The following is a 20,875-nucleotide window of genomic DNA, read 5'->3' on the forward strand; positions in this document are numbered from 1 at the left end:
CGTTCGTGTGTCAGTGACCTCTATTGATAAAGTGATCGATGTTTTGTGATTCAAATGTAAACAATGTGTTTCGTAAATAGTTAAGTGATAAGTGGTTTTCTATGGGCACTATTTACCATTTTCTGATTGGTTTTCTTCTATAAATTAGGTGAGTTTCGTTTAATCAGTAAATTTAGTTGTTTACCTACCTACCCACAATAATTTCAATAACCTAATAGATCGAAATTAATTTGTAGGTGCATAGTGGTTTTATAATACTATTGTTTTAAATAAATACGTTACACATATAGTAGCCAAAAATTGCCAAAATATCTAATCTAATAGATAAGGTAGGTGAAAATGGAATGTTTTACTAACTATAAGGGTTTTTTGACCTACCCTCTCCATTATTGTTAGAACATTATTTATGTCTTTTAGTAGGCAAATACCAATAAGTATTAACTTTGCCTCTTTATTAAGTTCTCTTCCTGCATTGAGTGGTTGCCTTTATTGCAACTTCTATAATTTTTTTTCTTTATTTGGTGATGCTTTTATTTTTACCGACTTTATGAAGTGTAATACACGAGTATGTATGTATGATTTTCGTAAAACCTGGCAGGTATTGATACAATTTGGATAAGGTTTTCGATATTTAAGTTTATATTTTTGTTTGACGGTTTGGAAAAACGATTTTAACGTTAGTTTATTTTCGTTTACATATAATTTAATTATTTTTTATGTTTTCTTTAATAACATTTGTTTATTAGGTTGTCCGTCTCGGTCATTAGCATTAAATGATGTTAATAGATAACTAGTCAAACATTACCCGCCAACCCCCATAGGAACATCGTGGTGGGTCTAAGCTTTGTTTATAAGTATGATGATGATAATAATCAGTAGCGTGCACAAGAAAAACTTTATGTACATAAATATATAATGTAAGTTAACACAAAATTGTGCATGTGTGCGCTCAGTGGAGTAGCTAATTTCGGATCACTTAACATATGCAATTCAATTATGCATCTTTGAAGTGTACGTGACAGATGATAATGATTTGCTTTTACTTGATTTTTTTCAAAAACACTAAACTTTATTAATTAGGTACATAGTAGGTACATACCAAAATTATTCCGACTTCCAATTTTCATGTAATAACCAACCAATTGTCAATATAATAAAAGCGATCGCTGAGTCATAGTCTCAAGGGGAGAGTAGAGTAAACAGTTTGCAGATGAAATTGATTTTCACCCCATATTGATTTTAGCTCCCCCTGTGAAACCCTAACGTTTATCTCCAAAGAGACCATAGTTTGACTGGCACCCTAAAACACAATGCTAGCTTGTATAGATTTTAGGATGTCTGTTCCTTGATTCTGGATTAAATTTAGGGCACGCGACCTATTATGGTTAAGTGTCATTGTCATACAAAACTATTAAAGCTAGATTGTGTCTGTAATTGCCAGACCTTCGTGATTTTGTAAAAGCTGAAGGTTTATCAGCCCATGCTCCTATATTAGGTAAACTAAGCAAATATCAAGTTTGGACTATGGTGGTTATGAAAGATAGATTTCAATGTATAACTGAACTCTGTACCTATAACTCAATACTGTAACCGTTCAAGTATTTTTTTATTAAAGCATCAAATGAATTTTTTAATTTTTGTAGCTGTAGCCATTATGATAAATTTTCTTTTATAGATTTCTTTTCTTTTTCGATTTAAAACATACGACGATATTTTTACTAGAAACAGGGCACTAGCGCGTCGATACTGAGGCGGACCAATGTCTAATTATACATTGTCGTGTTGTATTCAGTAAGTGTAAAAATTATAAATACATAAATATACAATGTAACACAAAATTGTGGATGTGTGCGCTCAATAGAGTAGCTGAATTTGGGTCGTTTTTTGCGGTGATTATGTAGGCACGTGACTTATATACTCGTTCCATGTTAGCTTAATCATTTTACGCCTGTTTCACACAAAGCAAGTGATATTTTGAGCTCGGAGTTTTGACAATAACAATATAACCATGTCCGCTTATGTATTTAAATAATCAACAGAGCTATTTAAAATATTTTTTAAAAAAAGGAATATAGCGTTAATGACCCCAATTCAAATTACAAGAACGTCAGCACCCATTGTGCTATGGTGTTATCGAACCTGAAACAATAGATAAAGCTTATCGAATGACTCTATTGTCTATGAGCCACTTCCGGTCAAAGTTGAATTTAGATTTATTTAACTTAAAATACCGTTCTGCTAAGTTATAAAAAGTCTTATTGTCTAAACAATATTAAACAAAACTCTCGGCAGTCTGTGATGTCTATGACATTCGTCATTTTTAACCGACTTCCAAAAAGGCGGAGGTTCTACGTTCGGCTGTATATGTATGTTTTATATTCTCTCCCAAAAAACACTCTTGACAAAATGATACTCTTGCAATAATTGGTTATTATTTCTTACGCTACATACAGAAAAGTGACGGTTACCAGTAAATTTCTCAACACAGGAGAGTTCTCGAATGCATCTAGATTTGTCGATTACTACCTGAACAAAGTCTTGTGAAATTGTTTATTATTTAAATTAATAGATATTATAGATTATACTTACCTACTCTAAACAACTTTATTTAAAATTTTCAGATAAAGGAAACAACATGGCGACATTACCAATCTACGTGTCACTAAGCAGGTAAGCTTAAGTTAAGGTCTTAGTAATTAATATGGTTAAGGGGTCGGACTTAATATGGGTTCGATTCCCGCCTAGTAGCCTAGTGTGTGTTATCTACTCCTAATCCACTCTTTACAGCTCAAGCCTAACTAACGGGGATATTATTCGTCATATTAAAAAAAATAGATGACAATAAATTCTATACAAAAAAAAAATATCAAAAAAGCGAATTTTTGTAGTTTTTAGTTTGTTTGTTTTTTTACCATGTAAAAAATTAAGAAAGTTTTATAGTGACGGGTTTTAATAAAATACAAACTTTATTCGGCCCATAAAACTTGGCTTCGGTAAAAATAGTTTTTTATCTGTCTACCTTCACTAAAACCATCTGAAACTATGCGCCACCGATCCTCATTTAGCCCGACTGTCTACTGATAATTTTATAGCATTTTAACGATCTGTTTCTTTGCGCCGGGAGGGATTTGAGACCGGTCCCACAGGAGTCAGGAAGCGATTTGTAAATATACAAAACACGTGTCTCTTGTTGATAATAGTCACTTAATTAGCCGGTAGGCGGCGCTGAATTTGTTGTCTATTTTAAATAAAATAAGTGTCATTATTATCAGTCTTTTTCAACACCCCCTAAAAGGTAATACCCCTCCTTGTATAAGAGGGGTAATGGACTTAAAACCCACTGCTCCAATGCATATGGTCATAATTTTAAATTCTTTAATGGCCACTATTAGATATTTGATAATGATGACCGGCTGACCTATTCACTATTTTGGTCTTTATTATGAAACTATTAAAATAAATATCAAATCAATTGAGAAATGTCATCTACCTACTGTATGATGTTCACCAGTAGGCATCTGATAGCATTTATTAAAGTTTTTTTTATAATTAAACTGATGACATAACAAGGCACTCTTTAGGCACTCTGGGTTGGGTGACTACACAACTTCCCAACTCCGGGCTGACGATTTCTACTGAAAATATTTTACAAAAAAAGAAAAGCTCACTATTTCATGGATTATAATATTATCGTACCTTCCCTAACCTTTTCGACTATTTGGAAGGAAATGGGAACATTTTATTTATATTTAAAAAAAGGTTTGGCTAAAATACTTACTCAAAAATATCATTCATTACAAACACGGGCTTTTCATTTATTCATGGAAAAGGGTAATATGTTTTTTTTTAATTTGATTAAGTAGGTTCAACTACTAAAGGTGTATAATTTCCGGAAGTTGGTCAAATACCTTCTCGTACTAATGACATATAGCAGCTAATAATAACAGTATACAAGTGCAATAAAACACCGATAGTCATACGCGGAGGGACTGAGCTTTCGACGCTTCCTGTCCGAGTAAGGAAGTGGACGCAAGACGTGCTTTGACTCAGGGCTGCCACTAGCGAGCTTATTTATTTAAATTTAGAAAAAAAAACAGTTTTATCTTTTAATTTACGAATCGTATAATGTTTGCTTTGTTTATTTTAACATAATCAATATTTTATTTTTTATCGTATTATAGAAAATCCCTCGGGCAAGCATCAAACTCACCTTTAGGAGGAAAGGATCAAAAATTTTTAGGATTTAGAATTTATATGAATCTCTAGAAAAAAAGGAAAAGATTTTGTTTAAATGTAAATCAACTTGAGTGTTTTCTATAATAATGAAACATATAAATGGGTAATTTCTTCTGAATTTGTTTGAATATGTCTGAAATTTTTTTAAACTATCCGGGCTTCTTAAACATGTGCAAGTTTGTACAACGTGCGTAAACTGCTGTGATCGAACTTTCTGGACAAATTAACCTGAGTTGAGTTGTTTATGTAGAATATGCTTTGATTTTTAATAAAGATAAGATAAGAGTATGTTTTTGGCAGCCCTATTTACTAAACTTGACACTATCTGCATATCATATTGCTTTCACAGAACACATATTGGCACTGCCTTTTTCGTCTTTTGATGAAATACATCTCCCATACAAATCGATGTAACAAACTCATTCTAGTTTTACTGTGAACCCCTATTATGTACGTAAATTATCATTATTACAGGTACGAAATAACAAAATGAGTCTAAACGTAGTGGAATCAATACATCAAACTTTTGAAAATTTTTGTCTTTCTACTTGTTTCTTCAGGCTTATCTCTAGAATTGTTGAGCCGATTTTAATGGGACTTTTATTGGTAGTTAGAAGAGGTTATTGAAGAATTTAAAGTATTTTTAAATTAATTTATATCTATACTAATACAAAGGTAACGTTTGTGAGGTTGTAGAGGGAATCTCTGGATCTACTGAAGCGATTTAAAAAATTCTTTTACCACTAGAAAGCCCTTTATTTCATCCCCATATTTCCACGGGAAAGGGAACTACGCGAGTAAAACCGCGGGGCATCGGCTTGTGTTTTATAAATTGGCTCAGCTTAGGCTAGCGTAGGCGGGTTAATGCGGCTGCCAATTACGCTACATAAAAAAAAAGATATGGCGTTGTTATGTTGTTGCTTATAGATGTCACGATATTTAGAGTGTGCATAAATGCTCTCTATTTTATGAGTATGTCACCTATGTGTCAAATTTGATAGAGTAACACAAACTTGTTACTCAGGTGTTTTCCTGTGCTGTGTATTGTGTGACCTGTAATAACATAGTGAGAATAGTATGTACTGTCTTACTTTTATTAGGGTTCCGAACCTTAAAAGGAAAAACGGAACCGTTAAAAGATCATTTTGAAGTCCGTCTGTCTGTCTGTCTGTATGTCGAGATCCTTTATTTCATGAATGGAATGAGTGGAGTTCTAAGTGGAAATGTAAGATGTATAATCAGGTTTACAGTTCCATGAAGTTGTGCAAAAATGAAACTTCTAAATTTACGCACGTCCTTTTTTTTAGCAAAAAACGAATATTTTGACACTGAAGGGAATCAAAACTCAAAGGTTATAGAACACAAGTACCTACAAGAAAAAATCTCCAACTATACGTTTGTAATCAAATCTTGGAAAATAGTTCTCCAATGCGCTACGTTCGTTACCTTTTTAACGCCAAGGTAAAGCCTTCGGTTGTTATATTACAAGAGATGAAAGCTACAAATACTGGTTGAGGCAATTTAATCAGCTTCAGAATCTGCCTTCCAAACCAGTGGAGTCACTTTAAATGACTTGATTTTTCTTATACCCATAAAATGTATCATCATCATCATTATCAACCCATATTCGGCTCACTGCTGAGCTCGAGTCGCCCCTCAGAATGCGAGGGGTTTAGCCAATAGTCCACCACGCTGGCCCAATGCGGATTGGCAGACTTCACATACGCAGAGAATTACTTAAGAAAGTTCTCTAGTATGCAGGTTTCCTCACGATGTTTTTCCTTCACCGTTTGAGACACGTGATATTTAATTTCTTAAAATGAACACAACTGAGAAGTTGGAGGCGCATGCCCCGGACCGGATTCGGACCCACACCCTCCGGAATCGGAGGCATAGGTCATATACTCAGGGCTACCACCTAAGGGTCGGTAAAATGTGTATACATACTGAATTAATATAAATAACCCAATAAATATTTGCGTGTTAGTGTAGAATCAGTCATACAACTGCTGCAGATACAAATCTCTCGTAAACGCTAAGTGATTTAGAAAGATCTATGTCTACAGGAATGTCGATAAGTCGATGGAACGGTGGATTTGTACCAGTTGCTAAACAACCATGACAATCGATTCGTACGTGGAACGCGATATGATTTATTATGAGAACGATTTTTTTTACTGGATCGATTGCAAGATCCTTTGTAAATTTTATATGGTGTCCAGCGCTTTTGATAGAGCTGGTTTGGGTAATGAAAATGTTCATTTCCGCTAGACAGGATGACAATAACTTGTTTTTGTTTGACCTTTTTTCCGACTTTAGTCTTGTACCTAGACAATACTAAAGTCGGAAAAAAGGTCTATATATAACAAGTTATTGTTATATCAATATAACTTAACGGAGGACTTAGATTCGAATCCAGTCCGGTGCATGTACCTCCAAATTTTGAGTTATGTGCATTTTAACCTCTCTCATTCTGTGATGAATATGGGTGTTTAATGATTGAATGATGATGATATTTTTTGGAAGAATCCTAATAGCAGCCTGGAGTTTGGTGGTATCACTACCTACATCTCCTCCTGAGAGCACATAAAGCCATCGGTCCGACATCTGATCATCGATCATCATCATCATCCCTCGTCGATGGTTCAACACACGTCATATATCCGTTATTTTTAGAGTGTAAACTGCAAACTATTTAAAAAAAGTTATACGCAACGCAAGTTAACCGTAAAAATAATACCATACCAATTAACCGCAAGCTTGCCGCTTCCCTTAGCACATCGCGGCGAAAATTAAAATTAAAAAGGCGCTATAATGGCGTTCTAATGTGGTTATAATTAGACCCGTCTCCCATTAGACGATAATTTCACGTTTCATTTGCGCCATCTTGTGTTGTGTCGTTCTCATTTGTTGCATCTTCATAGATAATCTCACTCTACTACGGTTGAGCGCAATTTGTAATAATCATGAGAATATAGTTTAGCTAAATTATAGGAAGTTTTTAAAATATGTATTTTCATTTATAAGAACTATAATTGTTTAACTCTCAATGTTACAAATAAAACAATTAATATAATATACCTATAGTCGTTTCAGTCGATGGTCTAAAAGCTTGGGGTTTTTGCTTGACTGTTGGATGAAGGGTCGGATACAGAAGGTATCCTTGAGATGACAGGTATTCAGAGGAGTTTCCTTACTCTGAAACTCTGACCGCCGGTTGCCTGAGCACTCAACCCCGAAACGAGAGGGCTGGATTAAATTGTAATGGTGTTTTGTTTTATCTATACCTACTAATATTATAAAGCTAAAGAGTTTGTTTGTTTGATTGCGCTAATCTCAGGAACTACTGGTCCGATTTCAAAAACTCTTTCAGTGTTAGATAGCCCATTTATCGAAGAAGGCTATAGGTTATATATTATCCCCGTATTCTTACGGGAACGGGAACCACGCGGGTGAAACCGCGCGGAGTCAGCTAGTATTTAAATAATAATGGAAAAAAAATCTTTATTCATTGTTAACATAACTTTTTGCAAAGTAGCACCTGCTTCTATTTAATAGGTACCTACTTAATAAATGATTTTACCACTTACTGTCAGTATAGTGTAGGACATGGACTCTCAATAGGTTGAGATAACTATAAGTCAATTAGTTAAAATTAAAGCTTACCCGGGAGGGCGCTATGTATAGGGCCACGTGTTTGTCCGTCCGTCACTGTCGGGGGCTATCAGGAGCGATATGAAACGCATTGCTTCTCCACATACCTATCACAAATATTCCAGTGCACGTGTAGGAACTTTATCGCCTGTTGTTTTGCTAATGTATTTTGCCTATCAATTTTTTTATTCAAGGTTGACTAATATATGACTTACCTATGTTAGATTTTTAATTATTTAATAATTATAAATACATATAAAAACATATAAAAACTCCTTCTTCCAGATAAATATTTTAATCTGTACTGTTTATTAATGATGATGGTTTTATTCTGAGGTTTGGTTGAGTAATTGTTGTCTATGAAAAGAATGATGCCATACTATGTGAGGTTAAGTTAAATTTAATTAATGTATTAACCATCTACTAAAGTAACGATTTGTTTAAGAATGATATAAGAAGATATTTGGAATACAGTTTTATCTTTCCAGCTTGTGTTATTTTATTCTTATTTTATCACCTATTACCGCGTATACTTTTTAACCGCGTTACAATTTACTTTATAAATACTGACTGTATTTGGTGCTTGGTGCATTTGCCTAAAAAAACGCTGGCACACTTCGCTATCTGTGAAAAAGTAAAAAAATATTCGAGCGTTTTTCCTCTTCGCTGTATTGTTTTAATTTTAAAATATCAAGTAGTGATGAATTAATTAATTCGACACCGGCAGAAGTCTTTAAGGTTATGCTACCTTACGCTAGCCACAAACGGTCAATTATTCTCACGTTTCTGTAGCACCCACGACTTTAATTGATCGTGTGTTGGTCACTGCGTACATGCCTTTAGTAGTATGCCGCGTGGGTACTGCCGTTTGCTTTTCATCAACGTGAGTCAATGGCGACCATTACTAAAAAGTTACTTTAAGTCTCGTGCCCGTAAAATCGACCGATAGATACTTACAAGCGTATCAAAATTTCATAATATGGAAACAAGCAAAGATGCAAATTCATTTTCAGAAAGAGTGTTCAAAGTGTGTTTCCTCGCAAATATGTTATAAAACGTCGTATGACACACTTTGATAGCCTCTGCTTACTTGTAGCCCTCACCTACGGCTCGGATCAGCAATATCGCCTCGGCTGTAATTTTCAATTTACCGCACTTATATCATAATATACTATTAATGATCTCTCTGGCGACTTTCCAAAATCTGTATTTTAAAGTCAAAATTGAATTATTTCAATTAGACTTAGTTTGCAAGCACTTTTCAACTGAGTTCTTGAGTTAGTCAATGCGCATGAGATATACATACCAATTTTATTATCTTAATAAAAAAAAACTGACACACAAGAGATACTCATCTTGGTGAGGTGGAACCTCGTCTTGTTTAGGCTGAATTTGATTGATAAGGACATCATATTTTGAATAAAATTAATTATATATTAATAAAGTGAGTAAATTATAGTGCAAATACGATGAGGGGGCGTGAGAAATATGAAATATGTAGCCCAATAGTGGGCGAGCGTCGGCGGATATTAATTAAGATAAACAACTGTTGAATATTAAATCAAACAAGAAGTATGATTAAATAAACACAATTATTTACCTTCTACTTAAACGAGTAAAAAGTAAAAATGTTCTTTGGACTTCAATCGTGTTAAATCCTATAAGTATAAAAAGATTCTTATTAAAATTTATCTAAGATTATTAAAAGTTTTTTTAACCGAAAGATTAACGAAAAAATAAAAATTGTCTTTTTTGTATGTCATTATCAGCCTATATTTTTGGCTCACTACGGAGCCAGACTTTATATTCTTGCTCAAGCTCCACTTCACTTGGGCACCTTTACAGAACTATAATGAATAAAAAATAAAAAATTTTTTTTTTTTGCAAAATGCAGCAAATCAATGAAAATAAAACGAGAGCTACATGTGATCTCTACGATTTTCCCGCCCGCATTTAAGATTAACATTAATCCAAGTCAATGTTCTTGATGCCACCAACACCTACGCGGGTATAAAATGTGTTATGCAGCCAATTAGGTGAGGTGATTAAAATCCTCTGTGTTTACGAAATTAAAGATCCCATCCAATGCATCTTGCCTTTTTCGGCGAGACCCTGGCATGACGCACAAAGAACACAAGATTAGAAGGGATTATAAAAAGGTTCTACAGCTTTAAAAGGAAATCGCACTAATGTATACTTGTGTGAAAATAAGAAGTAACTGCATCTCGATATACCTAATGATAAGATCATTAACAGCCGATGGATTTCCACTGCTGGACATATGCATCTTGCATGGACTTACGCAGAAACATAGGCGTATATAGGGGGGCCTAATCTAGAATGGACCTGTGTGATACTATTATGATACTAATAATAGACTTGATGTCTAGCGCATCTTTTGGCTGGTGGGAGGCTTCGACCGTGGCTAGTTACCACCCTACCGACAAAGACGTACCGTCAAGCGATTCAGCGTTCCGGTATGATGTCGTGTAGAAACCGAAATGGGTGTGGATTTTCATCCTCCTCCTAACAAGTTAGCCCGCTTCCATCTTAGATTGCATCATCACTTACCATCAGGTGAGATTCTAGTCAAGGGCTAACTTGTAAAGAATAAAAAAAAATCCTCGCACAACTACATTGCTTTGAACTATTGGTGAAAACGGTCACATAATTTCGTAGCGTAGACTTCACATCTTCGCAGCATAGCTGTATAGCACATCTCTAGTGGAAAAGCAGCCTTAAACATGCGATTCTTATATTTTACAAATCCCATAATTCCTCATGGTTTTTGTGTTTCCTATTGGGTACCTTCTATCTAGTTATTCTATCATCATACTACGAATAGTACTTGAAACAATGATCGAGGTAAAAAAAGTCAATTGTAATACAAACAATGACTTCTTTCCTCGATTGTTTTAGAGGAACAAGTGGGTAATTGTGAATTAGCATGCTTGAATACAGGATGGACTGTGAATATCTTTAATTAACACCATCGGACCCCCCGTGTTTTTACCCGTTCGATTCCCGTTTCCATGGGAATACGGGTATAAAATATAGACTGTTCCGTCTTATATTAGATATCAAAAAGGGAAAGTCATAATCGGTACAACCATTTTAGATTAGTCGGTACAAACAGATTTAGAGCAGTTTAATTACAACTACTGAAACAGCTTCGCATTTCCACTAGACTTTCCACTGTATGTTATCAGAGGATCTTGAGTTACTTTGGCCATATAGCCCGTCGCCTTCCCAAAAACCTGGATAAAGTAATATTGGTGGGCAAGGTGGAAGGGAAACGACCACGCGGCCGATCACTTATCCGCTGGTCTGACCAGGTTAAGTCACTCACTGGACTCCCTGTAACAACAGCCATTAGAAAAGCTGAGGACCGGACTGTGTGGAGGGGAATCGTTAACAACGCATCGAAGGGACTGCAGTGCGGATACGACCTTCAGCAATGAAGAATGCGACCAAGAAGAGAATTACAACAATTTTTCCGCAAAGCTAGATAAGCTTAAATAATACGTTACCCCGTTAGATACCGTTCTATGAAAAATGTGTAATCTAATAATCGCAGACTAATATAATTGTGTAGGTTAAATTATATTACAATTTCCATTCACTACTCAAAGCTACTGTGGCTACAGTTTGAATGAGATGACGCATCGTATTTTATAGCTGTATCATTATTCTGAACTTTATTTCAATCTATATACTCGTACCTAATAATGTATTTAACGATTATTATTTTAACCAGTTAATTAAACTAGAACAGCTGAAAAAAAGTTCTTATAACTCTAATTCCGTAGTTCTTAGTTGCATTATATTTTAAAAGTAAGGTCCGTGGCGCAGTAGTATGCGCGATGGATTTACAAAACGGAGGTCCTGGGTTGGATCCCCGGCTGGGCCTATTGACATTTTCTTAATTGGTCCAGGTCTGGCTGATGGGAGGCTTCGGCCGTGGCTAGTTATCACCCTACCGGCATTACCGTACTGCCAAGCGATTTAGCGTTCCGGCACGATGTCTTGTAGAAACCGAAAAGAAAAAACCTGCATACCAGAGAATTTTCTTAATTATCTGCGTGTGTGAGCCGAATATGTGTTGATAATGATGATGATGATCATTATTCTAAACTTGATTTAAATTTATATACTATTTTATGTATTCCAGTTAATTAAAATAGAACAGCTGAAAAAAAAGTTCTTATAACTCTAATTCCGTAGTTCTTAGTTGCATTATATTTTAAAAGTAAGGTATGGTAAGGTCTTTGTCAGCATATTGGTCCCTCAAAACTCGATCAAAGTACGACGTTTTTACAAAAAATTACACATCGAACAAAGCTCGGTCAATCAGATGTCGAAGTAATCAAATGAGAAGAAAGCTCGCTGCTAAGTAATCTGCTGTCTGATAAAAAATCATGAGAATAAATTGATAACCATCCCACAGACCAAAATGTGCGCCTACGCACGATATCCAGCGATGGTAGGATCGAGAGCCTTATAAAGAAACTTGACTGAATATTGAATTGACTATGTATTGAGAATTTGTAATGAGGTGTAAATAAATTAAGCGTTAGAATAGTCACTACTTACCTAAGTACTGATGATTGGTCCAGTGATCGGATCTTAAAATCCAGCATTCGAATCAGTCGGGTTCGGTTTGAGTCTATAAGATTTCTTTTTACAAATATTTATAAAAAGAAATCTGATAGACTTTTCGAAGCGTTAGCGATCGTAGAAAAAAATTCGACGTGCCACTTGGCATTGGCATTCTAATAGCCCACATGTGGGCTATTACAATAGGCTGATAGTGATGAGAATCCGTGAATCTTCTCTGTTATAAAGCAATGCATTTTCGAGCAAGTAAAAAAAGGAAAAATTATGTAAGATGCAAAAAAAAACAAGCGACTCTATGTATGTCTAGACTCTAGAGTCTAGACATACATAAATATGTGATGACATGTAAACGTAGATAGAAGAACTTGATAAAACATATGATAGCTATGTTTTATCAGGTTATACGAGCTTTTTACACGATACTGAAACACAAACAAGCTTTTCTTTAAATCTTTGCCTGTCTGTTTCTTCGAGCTAATCTCTGGTACGGCTGTACTGAGTTAACGAGACTTTCACTTGCACATATCTGTTAATATAAGAAGAAACAGTCTATATCTTATACCCGTATGTCCAAGGGAACGGGAACCAAGATACTTTTACCCCTGAAAAATCTATGGTTCCCGCAGGATTTATGTAAAATTGTATTTGACGCGGACGAAGTTGCAGGCGTCTGCTGGTCATCAATAAGGATGACCCTTGTACTTCGTCTTAATTAAGCATGTTATATGTACTATATGTATATAGATGTAGTAGAGGCATGCCTGGCGTCCAGCGGAGCGCGAAATGACTCACGTGGGGTGATGGCCCTATAGAAGTATAATTAATTGTCTTACACACAGATCTTATCGGCTTTGATATTGCCGTCGTTTACTTGTTTTTGCCTTTCCTAGCTATAATGTTATACAGGATGTGGAGATGGAGACGTCTTATTGTCGACATGTTTTGTGATACTTAATGATCTCTGTACACTCCATTTTTTATCGACTATAGAGAAAGTGAGATATTACTTAGGTGCTATGCGATATTGTTGGTCTTTTTATTCAATAATCCGGCAAATGTCTATTTTAAACTAAAAAGAAAAATGTTTTAAGCTCAATAAAATAATTTTGATTTTTTTAACTAATATAAATAATACGAAGTATTATTATATTTAACCATTATTATATTTCTGAAGATTATGGCGAACTTATAGGCACATGAAGCTAACGAAGCCTCAAGATGACCAGCACGTGACATGAATCATGACAATATATGACATCACATGACAAAACATGCAAAGAATACGTCTTATAGGACGTAATTGCATGTTTTGCAATGCTCTGCTCTGTTATATTATGCGACATCTTTTTGTCCAAAATTCCTTAGTCCCTGAAGAAAGTCAAAATTCAAAATTCAAAATTCAAAATTCATTTATTTCAAGTAGGCTCAGTTTACAAGCACTTTTGACACGTCAGTTGACTATTTGTAAAGATTCTACCACCGGTTCGGAAGGCAGGTTCTGCTGAGAAGATACCGGCAAGAAACTCAACAGTTGCTCTTTTGAAAAAGTCATACAGTATTACAATTTACATTTGATAACAATTAAATTACAATTTCTTATAGTTTTATTTCCTGTGTGAAGGTGGAAGCTGATCCAATGGCCTCCAAGCACCTTTGTCGTTAAGGAACTCATCAATAGTGTAGTAACCTCGACTAAGTAAATGTTTTTTAACACATTGCTTAAAGTTGTGCATTGGCAAGTCCATCACAGTCTTGGGGATCTTGTTATAGAAGAGTACACCCAAACCCACAAAAGATTTTTTAACTCTTTGGAGACGATATGCAGAAATAACTAACTTATGCCCGTGTCTAGTAAGACGTGGGTTTAGATCTCCTTTTCGTTTGTACAAATTAATATTTTGTCTTACATAAACTATACTGTTATATATATACTGACAGGCTACTGTTAAAATGCCTATTTCTTTAAACTTTTGACGAAGGGACTCGCGTGATTTTAGTTGATATATTGCTCGAATTGCTCTTTTTTGAAGTACAAATATAGAATGTATATCAGCAGCCTTGCCCCACAACAAAATACCGTAAGACATTACGCTGTGAAAGTACGCAAAATAAACAAGTCTAGCTGTATCAACATCAGTAAACTGTCTTATTTTTCTCACTGCAAAAGCAGCTGAGCTGAGTTTACCTGACAGTTTTTCTATATGAGCCTTCTATTTGAGTCTTCGAACAGTGCGTGTTGCCAGTGACCTATGGTTCCGAGAATTGGTCGCTAACTATGGGCCTCATAAGAAGGCTCAGAGTCACACAGCGGGTGATGGAACGAGCTATGTTAGGAGTATCTCTGCGTGGACGAATCAGAAATGTGGAGATCAGCAGAAGAACAAGTCACTGACATAGCTCAACGAGTCGCGAAGCTGAAGTGGCAATGGGCGGGGCAAATAGTTTGAAGAGCCGATGGACGATGGGGTCCCATGGTGGACTGATGACATCAAGCGAGTGGCAGGGATTCGCTGAATGCACGCGGCTACCTACAAATGGCCTATGTCCTGCAGTAGACGTCCATCGGCTGATATGATGACCCGACAATAGAGGATGGGGCAACCGCCCCATAGTGTCTTTACTAATTTGCAATTTAAATACATTTGTATACATATTTATTTTAAAACAAAAGCAAGATATGCCGACATCTAGTATAAGTTGTATTTTCCACATGTTCTAGCAAATAGTTTTGCGCTCGTTTCCTGTTTCTTGTGCTAAAGTTTCCCATGCTTTCCACCATCACAATGTCACCGGTTTCTCTCCTATTATATCTCGCATCGGTTTCTCATATAGCAACCCGAGTGGAATGCGTGAATTGTTTACAGGCTTTTTACAAGAACTGGTAATTCATATCGTGTAAGACGGTGTTATTTCTTCAACAAAGCACTTGACTGAGATTTCACTTGATGTTAAGTGACGGAGTATTATATTATCAACCCATATTCGGATCACTGCTGAGCACGAGTCTCCTCTCAGAATGAGAGTGGTTAGGCCGATAGTCCACCGCTACGAGGACCGACGACATCAAGCGGGTTACAGGGAGCATCTGACAGCTTTGAAAGGCCTGCCCTCCTAGTTATAAAACGATAACTGTACAAAATTGGACTTATGTGCTGCTAAAACTCAAAACTTTGTGTATAGCTAATGCCTCGCGGTTTACCAGTGTAATTCCCGGTCCCGTGAGAATACGACGATAAAATATAGCTTTAGACACTCACACATAACGTGGATTTCTAGTCGCAAAAGAATTTTCAAAATCGGTTAAGTACTTTCAGAGATTACAATACCACCCTACAATACTACAAACTTTACCTCTTTATAATAATAGTATAAGTAGGTATATAGATAACAATAATTTAATTAGCCGAAGTAGGTTTATAGCGATGAGTCCAACACTACAATTATACAAACTCAAAGTGCAGTTAACAAGCGATATAAACGCAGCACAGACGGAGTCGTGTGCTAACGCATTGTATGCAAATGTGTTCCCACGCCTTTTATTGAGAGATAATTTTATATTGTTGACTACCTTTGCCTACCGACTCAGAGATTTAAAACTGTTTATTAATTGTACTTTGAAGTCAGAAGCAATGTATTGTCATGGAATTTGAACACTTTGTTTTAATTTCAATTTCTGAATGAAGAGAGAGTTACGGAGTTAGTTGAATACCATTATTCTGTTAGTTGTGTATGAAGCCCTTTCTGGCACAATCTTTATTAATGTAGTGGTTTTTAATACAGAGTTTCTGGGTTCGGCTCCTAGTTCAGGTCAATCTATACTTCTATACTATAATTATTGTTTGATTGAACGCGCTAATCTCAGGACCTACTGGTCCGATTAGAAAAATTTTCAGTGTTAGATAGCCCATTTATCCAGGAAGGCTATAGGCTATATATTATCCCCGTATTTCTACGGGAACGGGAACTGCGCGGGTGATACCACGTGGCGTCAGCTAGTTTTGGATATATTTTTTTCAAAATTGGCTCATTTTTGGTCAACTCTGGTGGTAGCGATTTGCTGTCATCATCCTAGCAGCAAAGACGTAAGTTGCTGTACGTACGGTATAAACCGTCATAACTATGGGTATAATAAACATGTCCCTGTTCTGAGTAAGCCCGCTTCCATATGTAAATGCCAATTCCCCTCCAACTAGTCGGAAAAGACTATGTTAGTAGTATGTAGTGGATACGAATACGACAATAGTTCAACGGACGGGGATCGAACCACGAACCCCTTTACCGTGGGGCTATGGAGGTTTTATGAACCTGATGAAAAAGTTTCTTTACGAAGAATATCATCATCATAATATCAGCCGATGGACGTCGGCTACAGGACGTAGGCCTTTTGTAGGGACTTCAAACATCACGATACTGAGCCGCCTGCATCTAGCTTTATGTCGTCAGTCCACCACCAAGAGAAGAATATACTAAAATACAGTTGATAGATTACCGATAGATAGGTAGTTCAAAAAGGTGGTTTTTTTAACCGAATTCATAAAGGAGGAGGTTCTCAGGTATGTTTTTTATGTATGTACACCGATTACTTGTTATTATTTTGATTTTCTTTTAATATATAATTAGCTCTTTCTCTATTGTTATTAGATATACAATCACTCGTTTTCTACTGTCGTGTGTACTTGCTGATGGTAATGAAATGACCACATTACAGTATCAAAGTGTATCATTGAGGAGATCTCTAGAGCATGAAGCTCGCGTTTCCCATGTCCAGCACATAATTTTATTAAGTACTGCCTATAGTTAGCTATTATTTGAAAAGTAGACAATAAGCAACAACTATAACGATTATTTAACCATGTATGTATATATAGTATTGTGTATGTAAATACATGGTTAAATATTGCATTATATATTTGCAGAACCATATACCTATGGTATTGTATAATATACATATTATGCAAAATCTATACATATAACATAATAAAGCAGAAAGGATTGTTTGTTTGGTTGATTGCGCTAATCTCAGGAACTAATGGATCGATTAAAAAAATATTTCAGTGGGAGGATATCCAAACTTTCTAGCAAAGGCTATATACAAGATAATTATTCGCGTGAAACCACAACAAATTTAAATAAATGTTTAGCGATATCCTTAGGAAAGGGGATACTGTTTCAATTGGACGTAGGAAAGGCAAGAAAACGAAGGTCATGGCATTTTAAACATTTAAAGATATAACTTTTGCAGCATAAACCTTTTATAAAAATGTCTCATATGAATGCGTTGGCTTAGAAGTACGATTTTTTCACAGCTTTAAATGATAGTAGACCCAGTATTTGACATGAATTTCAGCTACTCCCACGAGTACCTGAGAAAAAGGGTCTTGATTGACAGGCCGACAGACAGACTGACAAACAAGTGATTCTATAACGGTCCGTTTTTTTCATTTGAGTTACGGAACCCAAAAAAAAATAATGTTTGCAGGTCACAATTAGTAAAAAGAGGATAGGAGCTCTGTCAATCAAAATTCTGGTAGGTTCTACTACAAAATCCGTCATAGCTTGGTGGAAAAATCAATGGACAATGAATAACAAAAAAATTTAAATTTTGAAAGACCCCCGGAAGGTCATGAAATCATTAATTGCACACTCGACCAAGTCATCAATATTCTCTTTCGGTGCGCTTTCATTAGAAAGCCCACTTGAGTATATTTGCAGACATTCGGTTATTCTTCCCACTTTCACACCCCACAACTTTTAAACGGCTCAACCGATTTTCATCAAACATATCTAAAAACAATCGCACACAAGTCACCTTTAATATTAAAAAAACTAAATTGAAATGGCTTCATCCGTTTGGGAGCTATGGTGTCACAGACATACTGACAGACAGACATGTCAAACTTATAACAACCATATTTTCGGGTCGGGGTTTAAAAATAGAGCGATTTATATCCTTTTTTGTAAAGTTCGTTTCGTTATTCGTCATCAACCCATATTCGGCTCACTGCTGAGCTCGAGTCTCCTCTCAGAATGAGAGGGGTTATGCCAATAGTCCACCACGCTGGCCCAATGTGGATTGGCAGACTTCACACACGCAGAGAATGAATATAATTCTCTGGTATGCAGGTTTCCTCACGATGTTTTCCTTCACCGATTGAGACACGTGATATTAAATTTCTTAAAAATGCACACAACTGAAAAGTTGGAGGTGCATGCCCTGAACCGGATTCGAACCCACACCCTCATCACATCGGAGGCAGAGGTAATATCCACTGGGCTATCACTGCTCAATTTATTTTGTGTAGTATTTTAAAACAATTAGTAATGATAGGATCACATCACAGACATTTAAGTCCATACAATGTTAAAGTTAATCCCTGCGTAATGGCGGTTAATTGCATTTGTAATTAAGTCCAGTGATTTAAAACAAGTTTCTTTTTCGGACCAGCTAACCACACCGGATATCCGTTTATTAATGTTCACACAAAAATATTTAATTATTAATCTTTAACCCAAACGTTCTGAGAAAGACCGTCGTCAATTTAACGACGGTCTTTTTCACGCATTGGTAGTGTTGTGATTGTGAATAACAGAGGTCAAGGGTACGATTCCCAGCTCGGGTTAGTATAAGATACGATACAGCGTAATATGCAATCACAAACACCAGTTCTGGATTAAAGTATCTTGATGCCCTAAGCCGTGTGAGCCTAACCCAGTGGATATGACCTCTGCCTCCGATTCCGGAGGGTGTAGGTTCAAATCCAGTTCGGGGCATGCACCTCCAACTTTTCAGTTGTGTGCATTTTAAGAAATTAAACATCTCATATCACAAACGGTCAAGGAAAAACATCGTGAGGAAACCTGCACACCAGAGAATTTTCTTAATTCTGTGAAGTCTGCAAATCCGCAGACTGGCCTGGTGGACTGTTGGCCTCACCCCTTACATTCTGAGAGGAGTCTCGAGCTCAGCAATGAGCCGAATTGATAATGATGACGCCCTAAACAATGTTCGTCTATGGACCGCCCTATTCGTAAGACCCTGACCGACTCGAACGTCAAAGTCAATTTAAAAAGCGCGGGTTTTGAAATTGCTTTAATTTTCGTGTGCTCGATTGTTGGCTACAGGACTGCCAAACACCAGATGTACATTGCTTTAACTTTACCCTTGACTCAAAATGAGGAGTATTATAAGTACATGCGTTATACTTAGAACAATCCTTTGTATCTGTTTATGCATAGGTATATCGGTTTGTTTGTGAGATCATAGATCCTAAACGGAAAATATTTAAGACCTAAAAGAAAACTTGGTTTCTTAGCAATGTTTATTGTCGTAGGTTATAAAATTTACATTTAACTCCTCTAATTAGTAAGTTCTGGGTCGTTTTGAAGTAATGACTAAAACGAACAGGAGTTCTAGAAACTTATATACTATTATCTTTATAGGCTATATTAAAGTTGAAATTATAACCAAGAACAAAGTTTACGATTAGTACTTTCTTTTGATCGTTAAATAGTGTTATGGTTTTCTTGCTTACCGTCCCGTTAGTATCTGCGACACATAGATTGTGTGTGATGATGATGGGAAAGGAATTCTCTGTCGCTAATCCTATTGTTTCTTTAGAATTTGTATTTTCGAAATTGGATCAGCTAGCTTATTCACTTACTTAGTCTTTTCATAACAACGTATCAAAATAAACATCCACGAAGGGTTGTCAGTAGGTACGGGATGACATTTGTTAAGTTTTAACGCCCTCCGTGGCGCAGTGGTATACGCGGTTTTACAAGATCGAGGTCCTGGGTTCGATCCCCGTCTGATCCGATTGAGATTTTCTTAATTGGTCCAGGTCTGGCTGGTGGGAGGCTTTGGCTGTGGCTAGTTACCACCCGACCGGCAAAGACGTACCGCTAAGCGATTTAGCGTTTCGGTACGATCCTGTGTAGAAACCGAAAGGAGTGTGGATTTTCATCCTCCTCCTAACAAGTTCCATCTTAGATTGCATCATCACTTACCATCAGTTGAGTCAAGGGCTAACTTGTAGAGATTAAAAAATATCTATTGATAACGAGATCTCATATCTATTGATAACGAGAGGTTGTAAGACCTGTCGTGCTGTATGGATCAGAATGTTGGGCGGTGAAAGGGACGGATAGTAAACGAATGCATGTGAACGAAATGCGTATGTTGAGATGGATGTGTGGTGTGACAAGAAAAGATAAAATAAGGAATGAGTATGTAAGAGGAAGTCTGAAGGTGGCGCCAGTGACAGAAAAATTAAGGAGTAGAAGGTTAGCTTGGTATGGACATGTAATGCGTAGGGAGGAAAATCATATTACTAGAAAAATGTTGAATGTGCAAGTGGAAGGACATAAG

At 36.2% G+C, this 20,875-nt stretch overlaps 1 protein-coding gene across 1 annotated transcript in view; it reads left to right on the forward strand.

Moving 5' to 3' along the window:
• Positions 1–20,875, forward strand: part of LOC112051077 (TNF receptor-associated factor 4) — a 115,979-nt gene continuing 95,104 nt past the window's right edge. Inside the window, exons 1-2 of the mRNA XM_024089564.2 lie at positions 1–148; positions 2,622–2,670. Coding sequence (XP_023945332.1) covers positions 2,636–2,670 — 35 coding nt within the window. The 5' untranslated portion in view covers positions 1–148; positions 2,622–2,635. The remainder of the gene's footprint in view (positions 149–2,621; positions 2,671–20,875) is intronic.

This window comes from Bicyclus anynana, chromosome 5, assembly GCF_947172395.1.
Source record: "Bicyclus anynana chromosome 5, ilBicAnyn1.1, whole genome shotgun sequence".
Classification (NCBI taxonomy): domain Eukaryota; kingdom Metazoa; phylum Arthropoda; class Insecta; order Lepidoptera; family Nymphalidae; genus Bicyclus; species Bicyclus anynana.